Source organism: Poecilia reticulata, chromosome 7 (assembly GCF_904066995.2).
Source record: "Poecilia reticulata chromosome 7, P_reticulata-male-v2, whole genome shotgun sequence".
Classification (NCBI taxonomy): domain Eukaryota; kingdom Metazoa; phylum Chordata; class Actinopteri; order Cyprinodontiformes; family Poeciliidae; genus Poecilia; species Poecilia reticulata.
In genome coordinates, this window is record NC_088836.1 from 12,775,038 (window position 1) to 12,796,219 (window position 21,182).

The following is a 21,182-nucleotide window of genomic DNA, read 5'->3' on the forward strand; positions in this document are numbered from 1 at the left end:
AAATCTTCAGACTTCCAAGGCTGAATTTAAACTTTTGTGGCTATTTTTTGTTGATTTTCTTTTCTGACCCAGCTCTTTGAAATGCCTGCTTCTGAATTCAGATAGATTGCAGGCAGCAGTGAAGGCATTTCTAAAGGTTTATTGACCTTTTCATTACAGGGTGCAGCTGCTTGTGCTAATGTATCCACACTTCTGTGACAGAAAAGACGCTGTTACTATTTCTCCTGACCCCTGCACAGGTTTGGATAAAAACAGCTCTCCTCAAAACAAAACAAAAAAAAAAAGTTAAATAAGGCATTCTATTTTTAACTCAGCTCCAGGATTTCCTAGAGGAGCTGCAGATTTGCCCACTCTACTGTATTCCCTGTTCTAATACGAGTCGTTGCTCAGGCTTTTAAATCACATTGTTTATAATGGATCCTGCGTGGCTATGCATTTGAGAAAAATTCAAATCTAAGCGGGATCCTCACCGTGTGGGAACTCGCTTTGAAACAGCAGTGCTAACACTTGTGAATCGCTCCTTCCCCCGGTGTACCTTACATTACTCTGTGCTCATCTCCCTTTGGGTCGCTCTAACCGCTGCAGGCGAGCTGTCGGCTCCGTCATCATGTGTTGACGCTAAAACTTCTTAGAGAACCTGCATTTCTTGGCTGTTAATTTCATTTCTCCTTACACGCAGAGTTTACTTGATCAAGTATTTCGGACCTCAGCCGATCCGGTGGCAAAAGAACAGCAATAAATTACACACCACTGCTCACCCACCTGACTCTGGAGTCTAAAAGCAGCCGTCTTAACCTCTGCTCCAGTAAAAACCCCTGTGCAGAAAATAGCAGCTTCAGTCGCTTTTATGGAGCCATGGCTTCTTGCATTTAAATCAGCTGTTATTTTTGATACATTGGCTTTTATTATTTTGTGTGTGCGTGTGCGTGTGTGTGTGTGTGTGTGTGTGTGTGTGTGTGTGTGTGTGTGTGTGTGTGTGTGTGTGTGTGTGTGTGTGTGTGTGTGTGTGCGCGTGCATGTGTGTGTGTGTGTGTTGCTGTGAAATCATCTAACACAAGGCTTCCTGATGCTTTTCAGCCAGCAGCCAAACAGAGTGTCATTTTATGATTAAGCCATCAAACTAAAGAGGATTTGCAACATGCATGTCTGAAGACATAAAAGGAACTGAATGAGTCAGTATGAATCCAATCTTTTAATGTGAAAGACTTCAGAACGTTACACAGGGCGAATGAGTCAGGACTTCCATTATCTGACCAGGAGGAGCTTTCCCACAGAACAGGATGAAAGTTTTACTTTTAGGAGAGCAGCTTCTTAACATTTAAGGGTGGAAATTCTCCTGGATGTCTTTACAGATCTCCCTTCCCCCCTGGCGCTTGCTGTTCGAACGAAGTTTGGATGTGTTTTTTTTATGCTTTTTTTTTTTTTTTTGCTTTCTAGGCTCTCCCTGCTGTGTGGGTTATAGGAAAACCACTTTTAGTCTGCACATTGTCAGCCCACTTGCTCAATATGTGTAAGTTAAAGATAGCATCTCTCTCTCCCTCTCTCTCTCTTTTTTTATTTTTATTTTTTGCTCAAAATGCAGGGGCATTTCAGTTTGTGTGAATCTGTCTGAGCCTCTGCTTTTCATATCGTGTGTGCTTCAGTACAAGCAGTGATGACAATTTCCATCACCGAATTGTTGAATTACTGTCAGGATAAACAAAACCTTAGTGGAAGCAGCTGATCTTGCATTGTGCGTTTTTGTTTTGTGTTTTTCTTTTATCGTGTGCAAACACATGTTTGAGACAAATACTTTAACTGAAGTTTGAATCCCTGGAAAAAAAGCTTAGGAATTGATTTCTGCATTAATTGGACTATTTTAGGAACCAGGATGTAGGTCATGTTATGGACTTACTTACATTACATTAAGCAAGGAAGTCCTTGATGTGGCGGTCGCAGGTTGGATTCCTCTATTCCCTGACCTGATGACCTGTGCCACATGTTTTCCCCCCACTTTCCTGTTTAATTACTCTCAAAAAAAGTCTGCCTGAGCTAAAAATCATTTATTTGAAGTTAACTAAATGATTTGAGTAGGACTGACTTAAATGTGTCCAGTTAAATTTACTTAAAAAATTAAGTTAGATAAACTTACCTCTTGGTATTATTTTAAACTGTGTGTACCATGTTTAAAATAACAGGATCATCCCTTTTATTTGGCTGACGTTTATCTTTATCAGATTTCATAACCTATACAGTTTTGATGTTTTTAATTATTTTTTTAAAGAGAGCATTCTACGAAATCGACACCTTTTCATTCTTTTTTTTATTTAGCATTATTTCTTTTTTCTTTTTTTAACACTTTATTATGTTACAACCACAAACTTCAATGTGAGACTCACAGAAACATGGTCTACATGGCATCCCAGTCAAACAGATTTAGTGTGAACCTGCAAAGCGACAACGTTTTTAAAACAAGCTGCCTGTTGCTGCTGTACTCGTGTGTCCGTCCGTCTGAGCTCATGACAATCTGGACAGAGACACGCGGCCTTTCGTCACAACACGAAGCTCCTGTAGCCCTTCGAGATGATGCAGCGGTAAAGCCACCGACTGAAGCTCGTTCTCAACACCAGCATATGGTAATAAACAAGAGCCTCGGGCATTTCCTATTGGCTGACGGCCTGGCCAGCATCATTTCTCTCCCTTGTTGCCAGCAGCCCACATGCTGGTCTTTTGCACTTTGCCTGTGATCATTTTGATGATTTGGAGGCTTGACCTTTTGCAGTCTCATGTAGCCTTACTCAATGATACTCGGGCTCCCTCAACAATTAGTTTAACTCACAGACTTGGGGGGTGGGGGGTAGTACTCCACAGTTCAGAGAGGATTGAACTTTCCCAATTAATTTGCCTTATTTTTAGATTCTTGATCAGGGTGCAGCGTCTTTGTTAGGGTTAATTAAGCTCGATATTGGCCGACAGATTTTCTCCTCGTGTGAACAGGAAACTACTCAGTCTAGAGCCAGGAGTTGAACCTGAGTTGACGGGATGTAGTTTCAAAATGTTTTTAAAATCATATTTTTAATAATTGAATTCAAATTTAAAAAGTACACAAAGGAGTGAACCATAGAAAGTCCTTTAAGTGTCTTTGTTTGTAACTCGGATGTTTTATTTCTTCTGTTTCAAAGGAGAGTAGCATATGGAGGCAAAATGGCTTATGCATATGATCAATTAAGATATAGAACAAGATAATTACGTGCTAGGGTTGGGTTTTGTTTGAGAGAAAAGGGGTTTTTGTCTTCCTAATGAAATCCACCCATTTGAGAAAAGAAATGCAAATAGACAAAAATGGGAAAAGAAAAGAAAAAAAAACAGAACATGACCTTCCTGTCTTCAGGAGTGATTATTTTCTCCTACCTAATTAATTTATGGCTGGAGACTTGTACGTAATGCATTCAGTATTCTCTAAAGCAGAAAAGGTCTTTTCTCATTAGCAACTTTATAATTCATGTATTGCTGAAGGTCAGCGTGAATACTGGTGAATGAATATTCTATATCCGGATTCTTTGCTTGCAAAGACTTTTAGTTATTTCGCATATTCTAGCTTTCATTTCCATTCATTTCAATAGTTTTCATAAAAACGTGCACTTTTCCTTTTCAGGGGCAGAATAGGGTCCTTTTGTGAAGATCTTTTTTTTTTAATATGTCACCCTTGAAATGGCCATTTATTGATCTCCGGTCCTCTTTCTCATTTGGTCTCATTTCTTGCTATCATAACTCGCTCCGGCCCTGCGAGCTCTTAGCTGCGTGCCCCGACCGTGGCCGGGCCCCCGAGGCCACAGACAGATGGCACCACAGTTGCAAAGCCGGGGGGGTAAAGCGAAGAGGTTAGCTGGCGTGGCGGAAAGCAGCAAGGTGCTCCATTCAAGGACATGTTTTCGGTGCCTTAGCTGAGGGATGAGGGCGAGAAACTGAGGCTTTTAAGGATCTTTAGGGATATCAAGGAGAAGTCTGGCGTTATTTATAGCTGCTTGTTGCGACCACGGAAGCACAGATGCAGTTCAATCAAGTGCAGTTTGCGTAGTCAACGGCGATGTAAAGGTGCCAACAGAAAGCTAGCAGCTCAGTGCATCTCGGATCATAAAGCAACTTGCAGGGCATGATGGGAAAAAAAAGATTGCAAAATTAATACCTAAATACCTAGACTGATAGTAATTTTATTAATAACTAAGTTTTGTTATATTAGTTTGCTAATATAGCTGCATTCCTGAAGAAATGAGTCAGGAAGTAAGTGTAGTTTGGTAGAAAGGCAAACTCTCTCCCAGACAGTTGGCCTGTCTGCACCCGTCCACAAACAGCTCTTACAACAGATTGTACTGCGGGACTGATTAAATTTTCAAAAGGCCTATGATTTTTTTTTCATTCCACACAAATGTCACAGAAAAGGCAGCGAATATAAAAACATCTACAAAGTTTTGTGAAAATAAAACATATTTGAAACATGAAGAAACGCAGCAAGGGAAAGAAATTGTTTTCATCTATTTAATGTGATTCATATCCTGTGCTGTTCTATTAAAAACAAGATATGAAAGGGAGCAAATCTTTAAACTCGTACTTTCTTTACCTAAACCATTTCTTTTTTACATCAATAATAATAATTTTAAAAAACCTGGTTATCTCTAAATACAGTTTAGCTCTTCACATTTGATTATTGGCACTCTTTAGTTAAAGCCGTAGCTTGCTGAGAGATTACAAAGGATCGAAAATATCTTATTGTACAAATTTATTAGTCAGCAGAAGAAGAGAAACTAGGCATTTCTTTGTTATTGATGATGAAAGAAGATAGCAACCAGTCAGATAGTTTACCAGAAGCCTTACAGAAGCTGCTTTCTAACCAGTAGCTTTTGGTTAGACAGTAAAGTCATTATTTATCCATTTTTCCAGTTGCCTAACCCAAATCACAGTTTATATAAAGTTTTGACTAAGGTGATCGTATTAGAGACATTTTGTCCATTTAAAAGGGTATTTTTACTTTCTACAGCAAGATCAGAAGGCATCTTAGAGTAAATCTAAGCATCAAGAAAGTATAAATTTTGTAGTTTTCAAGGTCGACGCCACTGAGAACTCGGCCGTTGTCAGGGCTGCAGGTGCCTGAAACTCCACATTTCAGCCACACTAAAACCATCTTGTCAACATCTTCTTTACATTAAAACAAAAACACACCCAATATCCAACAACTACTTATGGATTTTTTTCTCTTTTTTTTTGATAAGATGGCTTGGAAACGATGTTGTAGTCACGTTTGGTCTCATGGTGGATGTTACCATCAGATTGTCTTCCATTTTGTTTAACAATAATAGCACTAGTCTTTCTGTGTATGTTACAGTCATAAGGTTGCGGTGGGTTTAGCTAGCTCCACCTTCGCCACACAGGTTGAGAGAAGCATCTGGCGCATTAGTTGGTCGAAACCCCACTTAATTGGTGTGGATGGAAAACCCATTCAGACCACGGCGGGTGTATGTGGGTGTGCTGAAGGTGTTGAAATGGTGCTCCCTCTCCAGTAGAAGTAGTTTTTAACGTAATGCCTTTCAGTTAACCCTGGAAAACATGGAAAAACATAGAATTAGTCTTTGATGTCATTAAATTAAAATTTTTGGTTAAAAAAATAATAATTTGGCATAAAATAAAGTTTCCAGGCTTTATTTCATGTTATGATAAAATGCATACTATGAATTTTGTGGGAAGCCAAAAATAAATAAATATTGGTTTACCACATATGAGCTGTTTGCCAACTACATTGATGCTCTTCTTGTTTTCGATGTGCCAAAAAAATAAGATGTATTTACAACTTTTTGCTGGCTTGCTAATTGTTTTCTGTTTGGGTTTGAAGCTGTACGTCTTCAACTGGGTTTGATTAAGACGCCAAAGAAAGCATTAAAATTCTTAGGGAAATTTTGCAAAAGGAAAAAGTCTGGTTTTGTACGTTTTAACTGATGTAAGTTTGCAAACATGGACGTGCAATAGCCCCGTACCGCAATGCTGAATCAGAGGAAAGCTTTAGAACTGTGTTGTTTAACGATTTGTGAGATAAAAATAAATAAATACAGCACAACAAGGTGAGCGTTTTACACTCAAAACACAAAATTCTATTCAGTTTTAAGGGGGATATATGTTCAACAGAAAGTGGAAGAAAGCAACATGCTCCAAGCGCAGTTTGCCCTTGTATCCAGCTCCCTTACACTGATACCCATAAATATTATAAAGTGCAAATAACAGCTTTTAGACTTTGCCATTAAATAAACTCCTCTGTGTATAATTTAAACCTACTATAAATGCAATTTGTCTCCTGAAGGCTGAAAGCAATTATGAAAACTATGACTCATTTTCCTTTCACTCGACATCAAAAGAACGGAAAAGAAAAACTCACCAAAAAATGCTGCAATCATGTCATAAATTCAGTGTCAGATCTGAGAATTCACTTTATTTTTTTTCCCCTTCGGTTCATTTCCGTCCCAGAAAACTGAATGGGTTGCGTTATTATGAGAAAAAAAAAAAAAAAACATAAATAAATCTGCAATGGAGTAAGATGAAGTTGAATGGATTTAAAACCTTCATTCATAGTGGTGTTTTCTTTTTTAATACCCCACAGAAAAACACACTCGTCAGATCAGTGTGTCAGGTGATCCAACTTGCCTCATTTAACCTCAGATCGGAGGCTGGGCCTCTGATGTTATCCTTCCCACTCTGTGTGTTTTACTTTCATTACTAAATCTGGAAAGGTCATAATATTCTCCATACCCAATTTAATTTTTGGAGACTTTTTTTTTCTTCTTTTTTTTTGCTGCAATGTTTATATCACCAGAGAACAGCGGGTGGGACTATTGGCTCTCCGTCATTCACTTTTTTTTTAAAGGTTATATTTAATTTTTTTTAGAATTTCCCAGGCGAAGGATTTCACTTGGTTCATTCTGTCTTTTGTGTATGGAAGGTGGGGGGGGGGGATGTGCTTGGAGTGTATATGTGGGAGATATCTGATGGTCCTGAATGTGCTGACAGGGTGGCGAAACAGGGTGTGGTTCTTGGAAGAGCACTGACTGGTGCAGTTATTAATATTTCCCTCCCCACCCCCACACACACCCCCAAATCATATAATCATAGTTCCTACATCATCCCCCCCTTTTTCTTTTTAACCCATTTTAACTGGGTTTAACTGTGAAGACTTTGTTGCTTCCTAAAGTATTCTCCAAATTAAATCATGCTTTTCATAATCACTTACATTTTTCGTGGCATGCAAAGATGCCACCCCTCTGTTTGCAATAACAATCTGCACAGATTTGCATTGGAAAGAAGGGTTCGACACGCTGACTGTTGGTTCATGCGTGTGCGTGACACATGGATTTAATAAATCCTATTTGCACTATGGCATATTAATTAGAGCGGCGCATCGTCTCCACATGGCACGGCGTCCATTCATGCCCGCCCGGCACATTTTTGATGCAGCTTCCCGTTGTTTGTTTTCACCTGACGCCGCTGTAGGCGTCATGTGTGTTTTTTTTTTTTCTTTTGTTTTTTTCAAAATAAACACACCTTCTATGAAAACCAAAGTTGCTTGAGAGACATTATAAATAGCTGCTTTGTGATTGGCTGAAAACAACGTCCTCTGGCAAAGCTCTTCCGTATAGCAACAGCCCCCTCCCTCTCTCTTCTTCTTCTCCCCTCTTTTCGCAGGAATCTCCCTTTGCACCCCCCACCCCTCATCCCACCACCACCTTCAAAAGATATAGGCAGACCTCTGTGTGGCTCACCTACCCACAATGCACTGGGTGCTGCCATTGGCTTCAGATGAGGCGTATGTGTGTTTGTTTGGAGGGGGTAGTCTTCTTTTTCCTTCCTCACCTCTTCATTCTGCTGTAAGCTCCAACTCAACTCAGTCACCCCGCCTCCCCCCTACCCTCTCTCCTCCTCCTAGTCTCACTGCTGCGGCAGCATCTGGATGTAGTCGCCATGGCAACAGCAGCAGGCCAGACCCCACCTCCTTCTTATGTCTCTCTGCACACACACAGCCACACACACACACACACACACACTTTCTTTATACGCAGACGCAGCGCCTCTTCCTCCTGCCCCCCTCCCTCTCTCTTTCCTTAAACCCCCACCCCCTCCTCCGCCTCTCCCACCGACTGGCTGTGTTTCCTTCAAGCTTGACCTGGATTCAGTGCGCCGCCGCGTTTGCCACAGTGATGATGGCAGTGACGCAGTAGCACGGTCGGTCCACTGATCTGCTTTTAGTGGCAGAATGGTTGTCCACCCCCCTCCCCTCCTTCCCAAACAAAAATTATTAAATGATCCTCTTTTATCTGTTCTCCTTTTTTGCATTTTCCACTATTTTTTTTTTATTTAAACCACTCCCATTTTTTTCCTCTTTCTCCTCCATTCCTTTGCCTACCATGTGCTTAAAAGAAAGAGGCGATCCTCCCTCCTTCATTGCTCTGCCTGCCCCCCATCCTTCCTCCCGGCTCTTACCCTTCTACTCCTGATTGTTTGAACAAAGATACATGCTTCATAAAGGCATGCTTCATTATATATACATATATATATATATATATATATATATATTCCCCCCCGCCCTCCCTCTGTTGTGTCACATTGACGTATGTAGCTCTTTAAGGCATGGTTTTTAACGTGTGTTTCCGTTTTCTTGGCTCTCTTAGAAGCCGGCAGCCCTGGCGGCGATGTGCGCGCGCAGATTTCTAGGCCCACACTTTCCCTAACATGAGTCACAGCCGTCATTTATTCAAATGCACGTTTCCTGTAGACAGAGCAGAGGGAGAGGTGCCATGGATGTGTTTGGGGATCAATGCTGCTGAACTCTCCATGCAGAAGTTTGTTTATTTCGTCGAGTGATTTGTAACAGTTTCAGTCTGAAAATTGGCCCATTAATTTTTTTATTATTATTATTTTTTTTGATGACTGTGGTGCGTTTTGTTATTGCCGCCCGAATGCTTTTGAGCTGTTCTGTGTTTTATTTTTCTTGTGTAATTTGTTTGTGCACAGAGGGATCCGCGAGCGTTTTACAGGAGCTAATGGGATTTCAGAAATAGAATGAAAAATAACTTAGTGAGAGCAAAACACAAACAGGAGGAGTGCAGCTCAACCGACAGAAATAATGGCTAAATATGATTGGATTTTCAGTGCGAGTAAAACAGAAATAACAAACAGGATGATGGATGGGGAAAAAAGGAAGTGACATATCAGTTATGTTGTTTATAAACTGAGTCACAACTAATAATCTTCAATGCCTCGCAAACATATTCTTCCATCTTGAACCTTTTCACATTTCATCAAGCGATAACGCTAAGCAGTGTGTTTAGTTGGGATTTTATGTTTTACGTTGGTGAGTTAATTAAGAGTATTGGATATTTGTGAAGCTTAAGGAAAATTGTAAATGGTTTTCAGAGGCTTTTATAGGCAGAAACCTGAAAAGTGATGCCTGGATTTTTATTCAGCACCGATTCATAAATAATTTGTAGAATAACCAGATATCTTTGCTCATTCTTCTCTGTAGAATAAACACAAATTCAGTCAGAAAACGTCATCAAAGCACGATGCTGTCATCATGGTGTTTCACAGTGAGGATGGCATGTTCAGGATTTAGGATTTTTTTTTTTTTGTCATAAAAAGGGTTTTGTATGTTGGCCAAAACGTTATGTTTTGTTTCACCCAACAAACATCTCCCACATTATCGGTTCTCCTTACATGACTTGTGGCCGCCTGTTAGACGTCTCATGGTTTTCTTTCAGCAGTGACCTACTTTCTATTGAAGTGCATGACCTTCAATGCAAAGTTCTTCCACTTGAGCTGTGGTTCTCTGCAGCTCATCCAGAGTTACCATGACCCTTTTGGTTGCTTCTCCGTGCAATCTCTAGATGTTTCTTTTTTTTGTAAATAACCAAACGCTGCTTTAAACTTCTCCACAACCTCCTCCCTGATCTGTCTGCTTTGCTTCCTCTGACATTAATTTAACTGGTTGCATTGGACTTTATTTAGACGTATTGGGGTAAAAGGAGCTGAATTCAAGCAGTTTTTAAAGGTTTTTTTTTTTGTTGGTTTGTGAAAAGTTTATTTATCCACTCCTTTGCATAAATGCATATTTAAAATAACAAAATTCTTATAAAACGCACTAAAGCTTGTCATGACAAAACATGAAAACGGGATGTGAATGCATTTTAAACTGAAAGGCTGATATCAGACACTAAAATAATCATTCTCTCTCATGCGGCCCGACGGCCGGAGCACCTGTTGGATAATGCGTCCCTCGCGCGGCAGCCTGTGTCACAGCGGTGATGTATTCGGCGAAAAATTTAGAATGGGAGAGATATTTATTTTGATAGATGACGTATGGCTCAGTGGGAGGGAAATAACAGCCGTAGGAGAGTGTGCCATGATTGAATTAGTCTTTCTAATTTAATCTGTTCACAGCACTTGGACTCCATCATGGTTTATTCAGTGAGGTGAGCATACTAATTGGACTCCTGTTTTTTCTCTCTCTCTTTCTTGTTCCTCTTTCTTTTGGACATTTTAACCTCATCCTGTCAACTCGGAACCTACACACCCCCCTTTGCCTCCTAACTACATATTTCCTGAAACAAAAACAAAAAAAACCATCTCTTCCCTTCTTTGGGCCTCCTCTCTGCCTCTTCTGTTGCTGCAGTTGAACTTGTGGACCAGCAGAGGGTGCTGCGAACAGGCTGCCTGGTGACGGGGGTTCACACTCCACCCATCCGACGTAACAGCAAGCTGGCCACCCTGGGGCGAATTTTCAAGCCCTGGAAGTGGAGGAAAAAGAAAAATGAGAAACTCAAGCAGAGCTCCACAGGTACGGCGGAAATCCTGAGATCCGTCCATCCGTCTTCTCTGAGGCTCATCGTGCGACCACATTAGTCCTAATCCTTTTGTAATGAATTAGGTTAGGAAAACTTAATGAAGGGATGTGGCAATTTAGGAATGAGCCGTTTGAATTAATTTAGTCCATGTCAATTTCACATCATGCCTGTGAAGATTGCTGTGGATTGCAGTAAAGCCCCACAGGAGTTCTGAGTGTGGAAGTAAAAATAGAAAAAAGAAAACCAAATATTGAAGACTTCCTTTGTGCTGTTTAAATTGAGATTTTTTAAAGGACTAGATGCAAAAGTTGTAAATCAAAAGTTGGCATGGGAGTTTAGCTCAATTAAAGCACAACATCAGATGGATTTATTCAAATTCAGTATCCCTTGTTGGTCTTTTTTTTGTCCCTCATATTGATTTCAATTACTTTGAAAAAGGTATTTGTTGAGACCAACATTCCAATATTTCATTAAAACCAAATACAGTTGCCCTTTATGTTCCTTTTACATACTTCTTACACCTTTTGTAACACTAATTTCACTAATTAAATGAGATAAATCCAATTTAAAGGGGCTTCAGTAAATGTGTAATAATAAACTTTGCGTTTTGCTTTGAACACCAAAAAATTGGAGTCGTGTTTCAGCTGCGATAACTGACTCCAAACAAATGATTTTTTTTTTTTCTTCTTCTTGAAAAGATGTAGCATTATCCAGCGGTCTCCTGTGCCATGATCCCAGCTCTCCCACCCAAGGTTGCTGCTCAGATGGGACAGTCTTACTCGGTGGGTTTGGGGCACCTTTGAATCCAAACCTCACAGTCAGCAGCGTGGAGTACCTCGGTCCTGACGAGGAGCTTCCCTCTTCAGGTATACTTGTTGTGTAAAATGACATTAAATAAAAGCAATATACACTGCTCAAAAAAAATAAAGGGAACACTTAAACAACACAATATAACTCCAAGTAAATCAAACTTCTGTGAAATCAAACTGTCCACTTAGGAAGCAACACTGATTGACAACGGGGACCCTCGTCGGGTCAATTAGTGTTGGAGTTATATTGTGTTGTTTAAGTGAACAGAGATGTTTGAGTATTTTCAGTTGCAAGAACAAGAAATGTCTGGATTTTTGTCTGAGAGTAATTTATAAACTAGTTGAAACAGTGGGTTTTGTTGCTATGATTCCTGCAAAGTAACTTGTAGACGCTGAATAGGTAAAGGCTTTTAAATAGTTTCAGACATTTGTCTTTTTAATTTTTACCTCACGAGCCAATATTCTTCTTTCACCAATAGAGGGCAGCAAAGACAACTAAATGTTAGGTTCAATCTGTCTTACGCTGTCCAGATATTTATTTGTACAGATTGCACAAGGAGTGAGTGACTGCATTTTGCAGATGGCTCTCCTCCTATCTGCTGCATCAAACACAGTGGGTGTTTTTATATGGATAATGTGGCTCACTGCCCCAGGCATCATGGCCCAGAGGAAACCACAAGCGCAACAAAGTCATCTGTCAGATGCCAAAGGAGTTTTGTATTGTTTATTCGCAGGTCCAATTATTAAAGCTGAATTTGGTGTTTGTTTTAAAGCTTCTAATTCTATGCTAGATTAAGGAGATATTTCAGTTTTTAAAAGTCGGTCTGCAATTTGATCATCTGAAATCTTTAGTCTGAGTGAACTATAGCTGGATTGACTGTTTAAAACACAATTTGAGATGAAAGTTTAGTTCTATTTATAAGAAGAAGAAAAAAACAGATTTTTACACATTCAACTTATTTTTCGTAATAAAGTATCTCAGTGAAATTGTGTTTCAGCTTATATTGTCCAAACTGCATTCATTTGTCCTTTCTTATGCGAACTGCTGTAAAGTGACTCTTTATGAACTTTTATTTTTAAATTTTGCTGCAGTGGCTGCTCCTCTCCAAGACTGCGACCGTTTGGAGGAGAATGTAGCACCGTCAGAGGAGAATGCAGAGGAAGAGTCACGCCCAGCGGGGGACCTCCCCGAGGGGCTGCAGGACACGGGAGAGCACATGGAAGAGCGATCGGAAGAGGAAATCGCTCCCGGAACGTCGCCACCACAAGTACCTCCTAAACATTTGCCCCAGCTGAGTTCTGGAGACGGTGAGAATAGTTCTGAAACGATATGAGTTAGGAGGGAACAGAAAAAGATCTTAAAGCTCATAGCGGAACAATATTACCGACACAGGGGGGGAAACATGTCAGTTTATTGCAGATAGAGTTCCCTCTTCTTCCTTCCTTGAGTCCTAATTTTATCCCTTCCCTTCTGCCATGTCACTTCCTCATCTTTAATTTTTTCCCCCATCATTATGATCTTTTTCTGGTGATTTCAATACTATTGTTTATATAATTTCTCTACATTTTTCTCATTTCAACCTTTCCTCATAATTTTTACTTTAATCTGAAAACAACTCCACCTTGTTCTTTTTTTTTTATCCAAGTGACTCTACTCCAATTCTAAAGCGAAGGTTGTTACTGATGCTTGTTAAAAATGAAAAAAAAAGAAAGACTGAACTTTGATTTTAAAAGCTGAATAATCCTAAATAATGAAAAATAAAATATGACAATAGTATTCCTGCTTCACTGAACACAATGGGGTGAATGTGGAAGTAAATGTAAGCCTCCCTCTCTACAGGTGTCCAATGTGTTTACAGTTATTGTGCTGGTGAAGTTATTTCTGAAAGACCCTTCATTTTACTTCTATTACAGTACCAGGTGAATTAGCATCTAACCAAAAAGCTGTAAACTCGGCATGAAGCTGGTATATTTTGATGCATAGACCTGCTAACTAAACATGTAAAATTACCTTAAGATATTGAAAGCTGAATCTTAAATATGTACACAAATACAGCTAGTTAAGAAAAAATGAGAGATTTGCATCATTAACATTTATTTATGTGCCTTTTAGATTCAGGACCTGTATCGCTCCCTACTCACCTGCCCAACTCCTACCTCCCCAAAGAGCCTCTGCCCAGGGCCACAGAAAGCCTGACATCGATGACCCTGCCACTACGGGGGCCCCTGGCAAACCCTGCAGGGTCCCCACACCTGGGCAATATGATCCACCCTCCCATGCCTCCCAGCTGCATTATGGAGGAGCTGCAGAGGGCCTTTGCTTCCAAGAATCGACAGGAGAGGTTAGTTTTCAATTTATGGATATTCCATATTATGATTTATTTAGTTGTTACTGTTTTTATTTTTGTCATATTCTCTGTTTAAAAAAAACATAAATAAGATAGAATTAATCCCTGATGGAAGAATGATCTTCTAGATTCATGTTTGTCCCAAAAATTTAAAAAAATATATATATTTTCATAAAATATTCTTTCAATATAGATTTTCCCCCAATCCGTAAAACCTATTATCCAGTCGGCTGCTGATTCCTAATTTATGAGACGCGTTTTAATCGTGACACTGCCTACTTTAGAAGCAGGAGGCAAAAATAAATAATTTCACAATATCAATTTTTAATGTTAAAGCTTTTAAAACTGCATCCAGTCCCTGCTAGGATGTCGAAGTAACAAAAGTTTCGACCCAAATCCACTCTGTGTCCAGACAAGATTGGTGATTTTTTCTTTTTCTTTTAGCTTCCACAAGCCTCTTGCAGTAGTTTGCTGGAATTTTGACCAATGATCCACTCACTTATTGTCGGTGTGTTTTCGTACTGTTCAGCTGTATCTGTATCTCTTTCGCTGTCGACATTAAAAAGCAATCTGTCCTTTCGTGTTTCCTCAGTGTCCACGATGGGTGTGATCTGGGCTCGCCCCCAAGGCTATGGTGCTCCGACGGACGGCTGTCTCGCTCCTGCAGCTCTGACAACCAACACAAGTCGTCTTTGACCGGCGGCTGCATAGGAGCGGGAGGGTCTGACTGGCCCAAGAAGGAAGCGGAGGAGAATAAGGAGAACGTACGGCTGGACCAGTGCTTCTCCAAGACCTCAGGCCTCCCCTTCGACCTAGACAGCTGGAACGAGTCTGTCATCTCTGGTGGGTCTCACACAGCCGTAGTGGGCTGCTGAAAGTGTAACCCCCAACCGTGCAGGCATTTGTGTGTTGGAGAGTTCAAAGTTTTTCTTTTAGAGGGTTTCTTGTTGTTTAAGACATTATTTGAGTTTTAAGCGTCACAATCCCATACATCCTACCTTTTCCATGCTTATTTTCAGATGCAGTATTCTTCTATTTTATAATAATGTTGCTCACTCCACACACCACAAAAACTGTGGAGCATTTACTCTAAATTGATGATATTAGAAGAGAGAATAGAAGAACTTTAGTGAAGCTTAAGCATCCCCCCCCCCCCCATTAAATATACAGAAAATCTAATTAGGTAATACACACCATCATTTCAACAATAGTCAACAGAAAAAATAGAAAGCAATTAGGTCATGTTATAACGTTTGCTTCAATTTGATCTTTTCTTTCAGTTCTAATTTTATATTGTGGTATTTAATCTAGAGGTATTTACTGCAGCCTGTGTCTAGATGCCATGGTGTTCTGCACTGTTGCATTGGTTTCTAGTTAAGCCTGTGTCTTAGCATGTCGGTGCAATGGACATGTATGGTGTTGCAGGTACACTTCCTCGCAGGCTAAGGAAGGAGCTGCTGGCCGTCAAGCTACGAAACAGGCCGAGCAAGCAGGAGCTGGAAGACAAGAATATCTTTCCGGCACGGAGCGATCAAGAGCGACAGGAAATCCGTCAGCAGATAGAGATGAAACTTGCCAAGTAAGAAGTAGAAGCTTTGTGATGCTCCTAACTATAGAGCTGTGAAACACGTGTTCTCCCTCCTGCAGATTAGGTCTGGTTTGGATTTTTTTTTTTTTTGTCACACAGTTCGGATCATCAAACAAATTTTTAGCTTCACAAAAGAACGTCGGAACAACAAAGGTTAAAAGAGGCAAAAACAACAAAAACCAATCCATGCGAGTGTGCAATCGTCAAAAAGAATACACAGGCCAAACATATATTGATAATCGTCCGAATATTTGGAAATTATTCTGGGGACTAATGTGACAATAGTGAGCATGTTAGAAGGTTTGGTTCTGTTACATCTGGTGTAAAACCAACATCTGTGTGACTGTCTGAAGCTTTGCTGTAATGTTGTTGCCATGAATTCTGCTCTCTGCTAAAATAAGAGACTTCATATTTCTCTACAGGGATTTTACATATAACACTTTATGGCAATTGGTGCTTCTAAATGTGGCACAACATGTAGTGGACATGGGGAGCAAGTATCTTTGGATAGCTATTTCCCTTAATAAATGAAATAATTGTTTCAAAACTGCATTATCTCTGCCTGACATTGAAATGTGTTTGATTAAAGTTTCAACTGTGACAGAAAAGCCAAAATGGAAGCAATGCAGGGAAAACGACAAATGTTGCACAAAAGGTCTAGACTAAGCACATCTTGAAGTTACCTGAAAATGACTTCTATGTAGTTGATGATGCAAGAAAGTTACAAAAATGCTGAAAACTTTGCTTATGCATAATTGCATAAATCATCTACCATTTAAAGTGTAGTTAAAATAAACAATTGGGATCTTCCAACTGTTTTTTTTTTAACCAAAGTGTTGCATCGTGCACAACCTGCCCTAAAATTAATGTTTTGATATATCTGCGGTACAGTTAGTTATCTACCAACCCATAACAATTCTAACTAAAGTTGAAAATATTCACAGCACAGGAAATGGGCCGTCTGTCGTAGGCAATCTTCCAAATAGATGACTATCACACGTTTTTCATTACTAGAAATTCACACATGTACCGCCATTTCCTGAAACTTTCACATTACAATCAGTGTTTCTGCTCATTATTTTGGGGGCAACAAGTGAGGCAGACTCGTTCCTGGAAACGTTTCCTGCGTGAAGCTTCATTGATGTGTACGTACAATTTGTCCCTCTTTGTAAAGACATAAGTGGAGTTATTCCCCCTCCCGCCCTCCCAATACAGCTGAGCCGCATATATTTTTCACAGACTGACAGCAGTTATCTCATGATTGGATATAGCACCAGACTCAAGCTCTTTAACACCGGCACTTCAAACCGAGACACACAAGAGCGTTACATAACCTGCTGTGAAATCATTCGCAGCCAAGCACAAAGTGCCACCCACACTTCAGAGGACAATGTCCAACGGGTGTCTAATAGGCAACTAATAATATGGCCTCTTACTCTTTTAGAAGCACTGGAAGAAACACCTTTTTGGTCATTTAACAAGAACACATTCAATGCTTTGAAGAGTGCAGTGCAGTGTTATAAAAACAAGTTGGATAAATCTGTGAGAAAGCAGCACAAAAGGCTATCTGCAGCTAATATAAAGAGCTATTACTGCTAAGTGTTATAATACACTCCTTTTGTTTCATAAAAGAAAATGCTTCTTTAAGACTTTTACAGTGTGGTATGCTTTGAATTTGAAAAATTAACTTAAACAAGACTTCATAAATAACTTAACTTACCTTGTACTGTAAGTATGTAACTTTTTTCAGTTCTGGTTTGATACTCGAGTGCCTTTACATCTTGGCTACTTCCTTTAATACAAATATTGAAGTGTAGCATTAGACCTAATGTGGCAAATACGGACATATTTAACAATTTATGATCATTTTTGTCAGACCAAGAAGTCTAAACTCAAGGAGCTTTGGATAATGCAGCTTTCTAATTCCACATTGCTGCAAAGAAAAGCTGTGGAGGATAACCTTTTCTAATTATAGCTCAGATTGGTTAAGTGGAGGAAAAAAACTCCCCGAGGCAGTCGTGAGAAACAAAACACACTAAGCACCGATACATTTCTGCACGGCTCCAACCTCTAATTGTCTTCTTTGCCTTTGAAGCTTTTGTGTGTTGCTGCAGAACAGATGATGGATGATAACACACCGTCTCTCCGTCGGTGTCAGTGATCGACGACCTTTCTATCTTTAGTTCCAGAGCTAGCATCAGCTCTGCAGCCACACTGCCATGTTGTTTCTAATCTTAGCTCCTGCTACAGTTCAATAATGCATTCCACCTTCGTGCACTGCTGCCTCCTCACAAATGTCGGGGAGTTATATCAGCAGAAATAATACCGGCGTGGGAGGAGGCAGGGCGCCCTGCTACAGTACTACGAGAAAGAAGAAAGCTGAAAAAGGCACATTTTACGTTCTTGGTGCAGTTGGCAGCCGAAATTAATGACCAAACAACCGCCCACATGCAGTTTTTTTCCACTCAGTTGGTTAGATATTTAACACCTCTCTCGACTGGGGCACTTATTGATTACTTTCGCACCTCACTTAAAAGGGGAACACATCAAAAAATGGAAACTGTTTTCTGTGTATCTCGTAGAAAAATCTCTAACTTTCACTCTCTAATCTGCGATGCAATCAGTGTGTCAGTTTAAACAAAACACACACACACACACACACAAGAAATCTCTATCACTCTATAGTAAATGAAGCATTTTATTTCACGTGACAAAATTACCTGAGGTTTAAAAATAGTTTACTGTACCTCGAGTCAAATTTAATTAGCTCCTTAAGCTGATTAAATTTAGCAACTCCGTTAGCACATTTATCTTTCCTGCCGAGGCAGAAAAAAGAAAACAGCAGCATGTTTCCAAAAATAGCTGCAGATTGTCATTTAAAGCACACGCAGCTTGGAGTGCGGTGGTGAAATCCCCCCGCCCCCTCCCTGTGTTACTAGGGAGAAATGAGAACTTCTGCAGAAAAACTCCATTGTCTTCAAGATACTGTTGCTAAGCAACCCAGCGACCGGGTCAATACAGTGGATGCTCATACGCGCTGGGGCTTCACTAGTGATTTTCCGTTTGTTGTACGCTTGGAATGTAACGGCGTTCGAGGCGCTTCGCCGTGGTTTTTCTCTTCGTTTGTCAGTGAGGGGAACAAAAGAATCGTGAGCTGTAAATCATTCCCACCTGATGAGATCTTAGGATAGCAATGAAATCCAACTGATCTAATCAAAGGGGAAGCTGTAGACGAGGGAGGATAGCCATGAGTGCTCCTGCTTTAATCAGGTTTTAGGAACAAACGGAATTCCTGCTTGGGATTTCGAAAGCGTTCTGCAAACACTTGTGATTGTTGTGCCCCTGTTCGAATCTTTGTTCTCAGAAGGCATTCCTCCAGGGCATGAAGGTTGTTGAACGAAACCTTGTACCATGTAAAGATCTCTACATGCTTATTAATTACTGAAGACAGAACAGTCGACTTTCTGTTTAGCACTGAGAAGAAACTGTTCTTGGCAGAACTTGCTCGGTTAATTTAAAAAAAAGATGAAAATTGGATTCCAAGTTTCAGTCGAATGGCGGTCATTTTGCCCCATCCTCATGTACAAACTGGGGCCATCTACCTTGGAACGCACCCATCAGGCATTAATACCCAACCTGGGAGATGTTTTCACAATTGATGATTAAGAATAATTTTCAAAGCCAAAGTCTTTTTTAGAGGTCATGATCTGTGATATTTTGGTGGATTCAACATGGCAAAATGGGAATTAGAATCAAAATGGTTGGAAATAGAGGGCAATACAAATTTTATTGAAAATAATTTGCAATTACTGTGAGATATTAGCAGGACTTGAGAGGGGAATATGAGAGAAGCTGGTCAGCAATTCAAAGAAAGTTTGATGTACAATAAATAACTATACTTAATGATAATGGAGATGGTTAAAAACAATTTTGACATGCCAGGTTTTTAATAAAACAGCCAAAGTACCACCAGAAATACATGCGCCACAGATTGAGAACCATGGAGACAAAATGAAGTCCTCATCTGCAGCATATGCAGACACAGATAAAGAACGACTGTTATGTTGCGTATGCATCATGGCCGTCCAGGTTTTAGTTCATGTGACCTAACTTTGATGTTTCAGAGAACCAAACTATAAAGAGTCCAGTGTTTGCCAGGGTGAGGGGATGAAGAGAGTCCTGTTGTGTAGAGGCATTCAAACTCTCTTTGTAGTTTTCACCTCTGGAGGTCTGCTGGGGTATAACCCACAGGCTGTCTGATGTTGACCTCTTTAAGATGCTCTCATATATAATTCATACAAAGCCAACACAGACACATAGCTGAACCTTTTGATTGCTTTGATGGGGAAGGGACAACTGGAAACTAAACTTTCAGGTCAACAAGCGGTTAAAGCTGATGTATTATTATTATTTTATTTTATTTTTTTTACAAAACAAATATTTGTATATGTTTTTAAAAGAAATAACTTTCGACTAATTTCAAAACAAACCGACGCTACTGTTAAGAGTACTACGCTGGTGCGCGTTTACTCCCTCCTGCTCGAGCGTAAAAGCGGGGGAAGCCTTAGTGGGCGGGGCTTCCAACATATTATGCATGCAGTAACCAGGGAGACTAGCGGAGTCGCGCCCCGTGCCAGCCCCATCACGACCCGCTTCAAAAAGCGCTTGTGGCTGATAGTAGAGAGGAGTGCCTGCGCCGCCGAGACAGAGTGGAGTTTTCCTGCCGCGGAGATGCTGCTCGCCGAGATATAAAACTTGCTAGAGGAAATTCTCTATACGGGGATAAAAATCGGCGCCGTTCATCACTCTTCCAAATGTGGGGAGCCCCTCTGCCCAAGCAGCACAGCCGCGGTTTGGATGGGAGATGGAAACATAGGGGATTCCTCTCGAGAACGCGCGTCGTGAAGAAACTGCAACCTGTTTAATACGAGCAGAGAGGAAGGAGGAAAGGGGCTGGAGGAGATTTGGTCAATATGGTTCAAAACGTGGTTCTGGTGTTTCTCCGCAGGAGGTTGAGCCAGAGACCGAATGTGGAGGAGCTGGAGAGTCGAAACATTTTGAAACGTGAGTCTTACCGTATTTGTTGTGGTATTTATGACTCAAGGTTTTGGAAATTAAGGAAATAAGCACACTTTATTTACAAGTATTAATTTATATGATTTTCTTTTTGGATTGAGAGCGAAATGTAAAGCTTTTCCAAATGTTTTTTTTTCTTTCTTTTTCTCAGAAAGAAACGATCAAACGGAGCAGGAGGAGAGGAGGGAGATAAAACAGCGACTAAACAGAAAGGTACAACACTTTTGGTTAATTTATATATAACCGATAACATGCATAACTTTTTATTGGGTTAAATTAATTTGACCCTTTTCCGGTCTGGCTTTCTCAGCTCAATCAGCGGCCAACAGTTGATGAGCTGCGGGAGAGAAAGATCCTGATCCGCTTCAGTGACTACGTGGAGGTGGCCAAAGCTCAGGACTATGACAGGAGAGCAGACAAGCCCTGGACTCGTCTCTCAGCGGCGGACAAGGTGAGTGTTTGTCAAGGTAACCTTCAGGGTGTACAAAAGAAATAAATAAATCAA

General features: G+C 40.3%; 1 protein-coding gene across 1 annotated transcript in view; it reads left to right on the plus strand.

The window, feature by feature from the left end:
• The window catches only part of phactr3a (phosphatase and actin regulator 3a), a 35,946-nt gene that overhangs the window by 13,751 nt on the left and 1,013 nt on the right, over positions 1 to 21,182 (plus strand). The window contains exons 2-10 of the mRNA XM_008436451.3: positions 10,685 to 10,849; positions 11,555 to 11,722; positions 12,758 to 12,973; positions 13,779 to 14,007; positions 14,606 to 14,856; positions 15,439 to 15,592; positions 20,610 to 20,665; positions 20,829 to 20,890; positions 20,988 to 21,128. Of these exons, the coding sequence (XP_008434673.1) occupies positions 10,685 to 10,849; positions 11,555 to 11,722; positions 12,758 to 12,973; positions 13,779 to 14,007; positions 14,606 to 14,856; positions 15,439 to 15,592; positions 20,610 to 20,665; positions 20,829 to 20,890; positions 20,988 to 21,128 (1,442 nt within the window). The remainder of the gene's footprint in view (positions 1 to 10,684; positions 10,850 to 11,554; positions 11,723 to 12,757; positions 12,974 to 13,778; positions 14,008 to 14,605; positions 14,857 to 15,438; positions 15,593 to 20,609; positions 20,666 to 20,828; positions 20,891 to 20,987; positions 21,129 to 21,182) is intronic.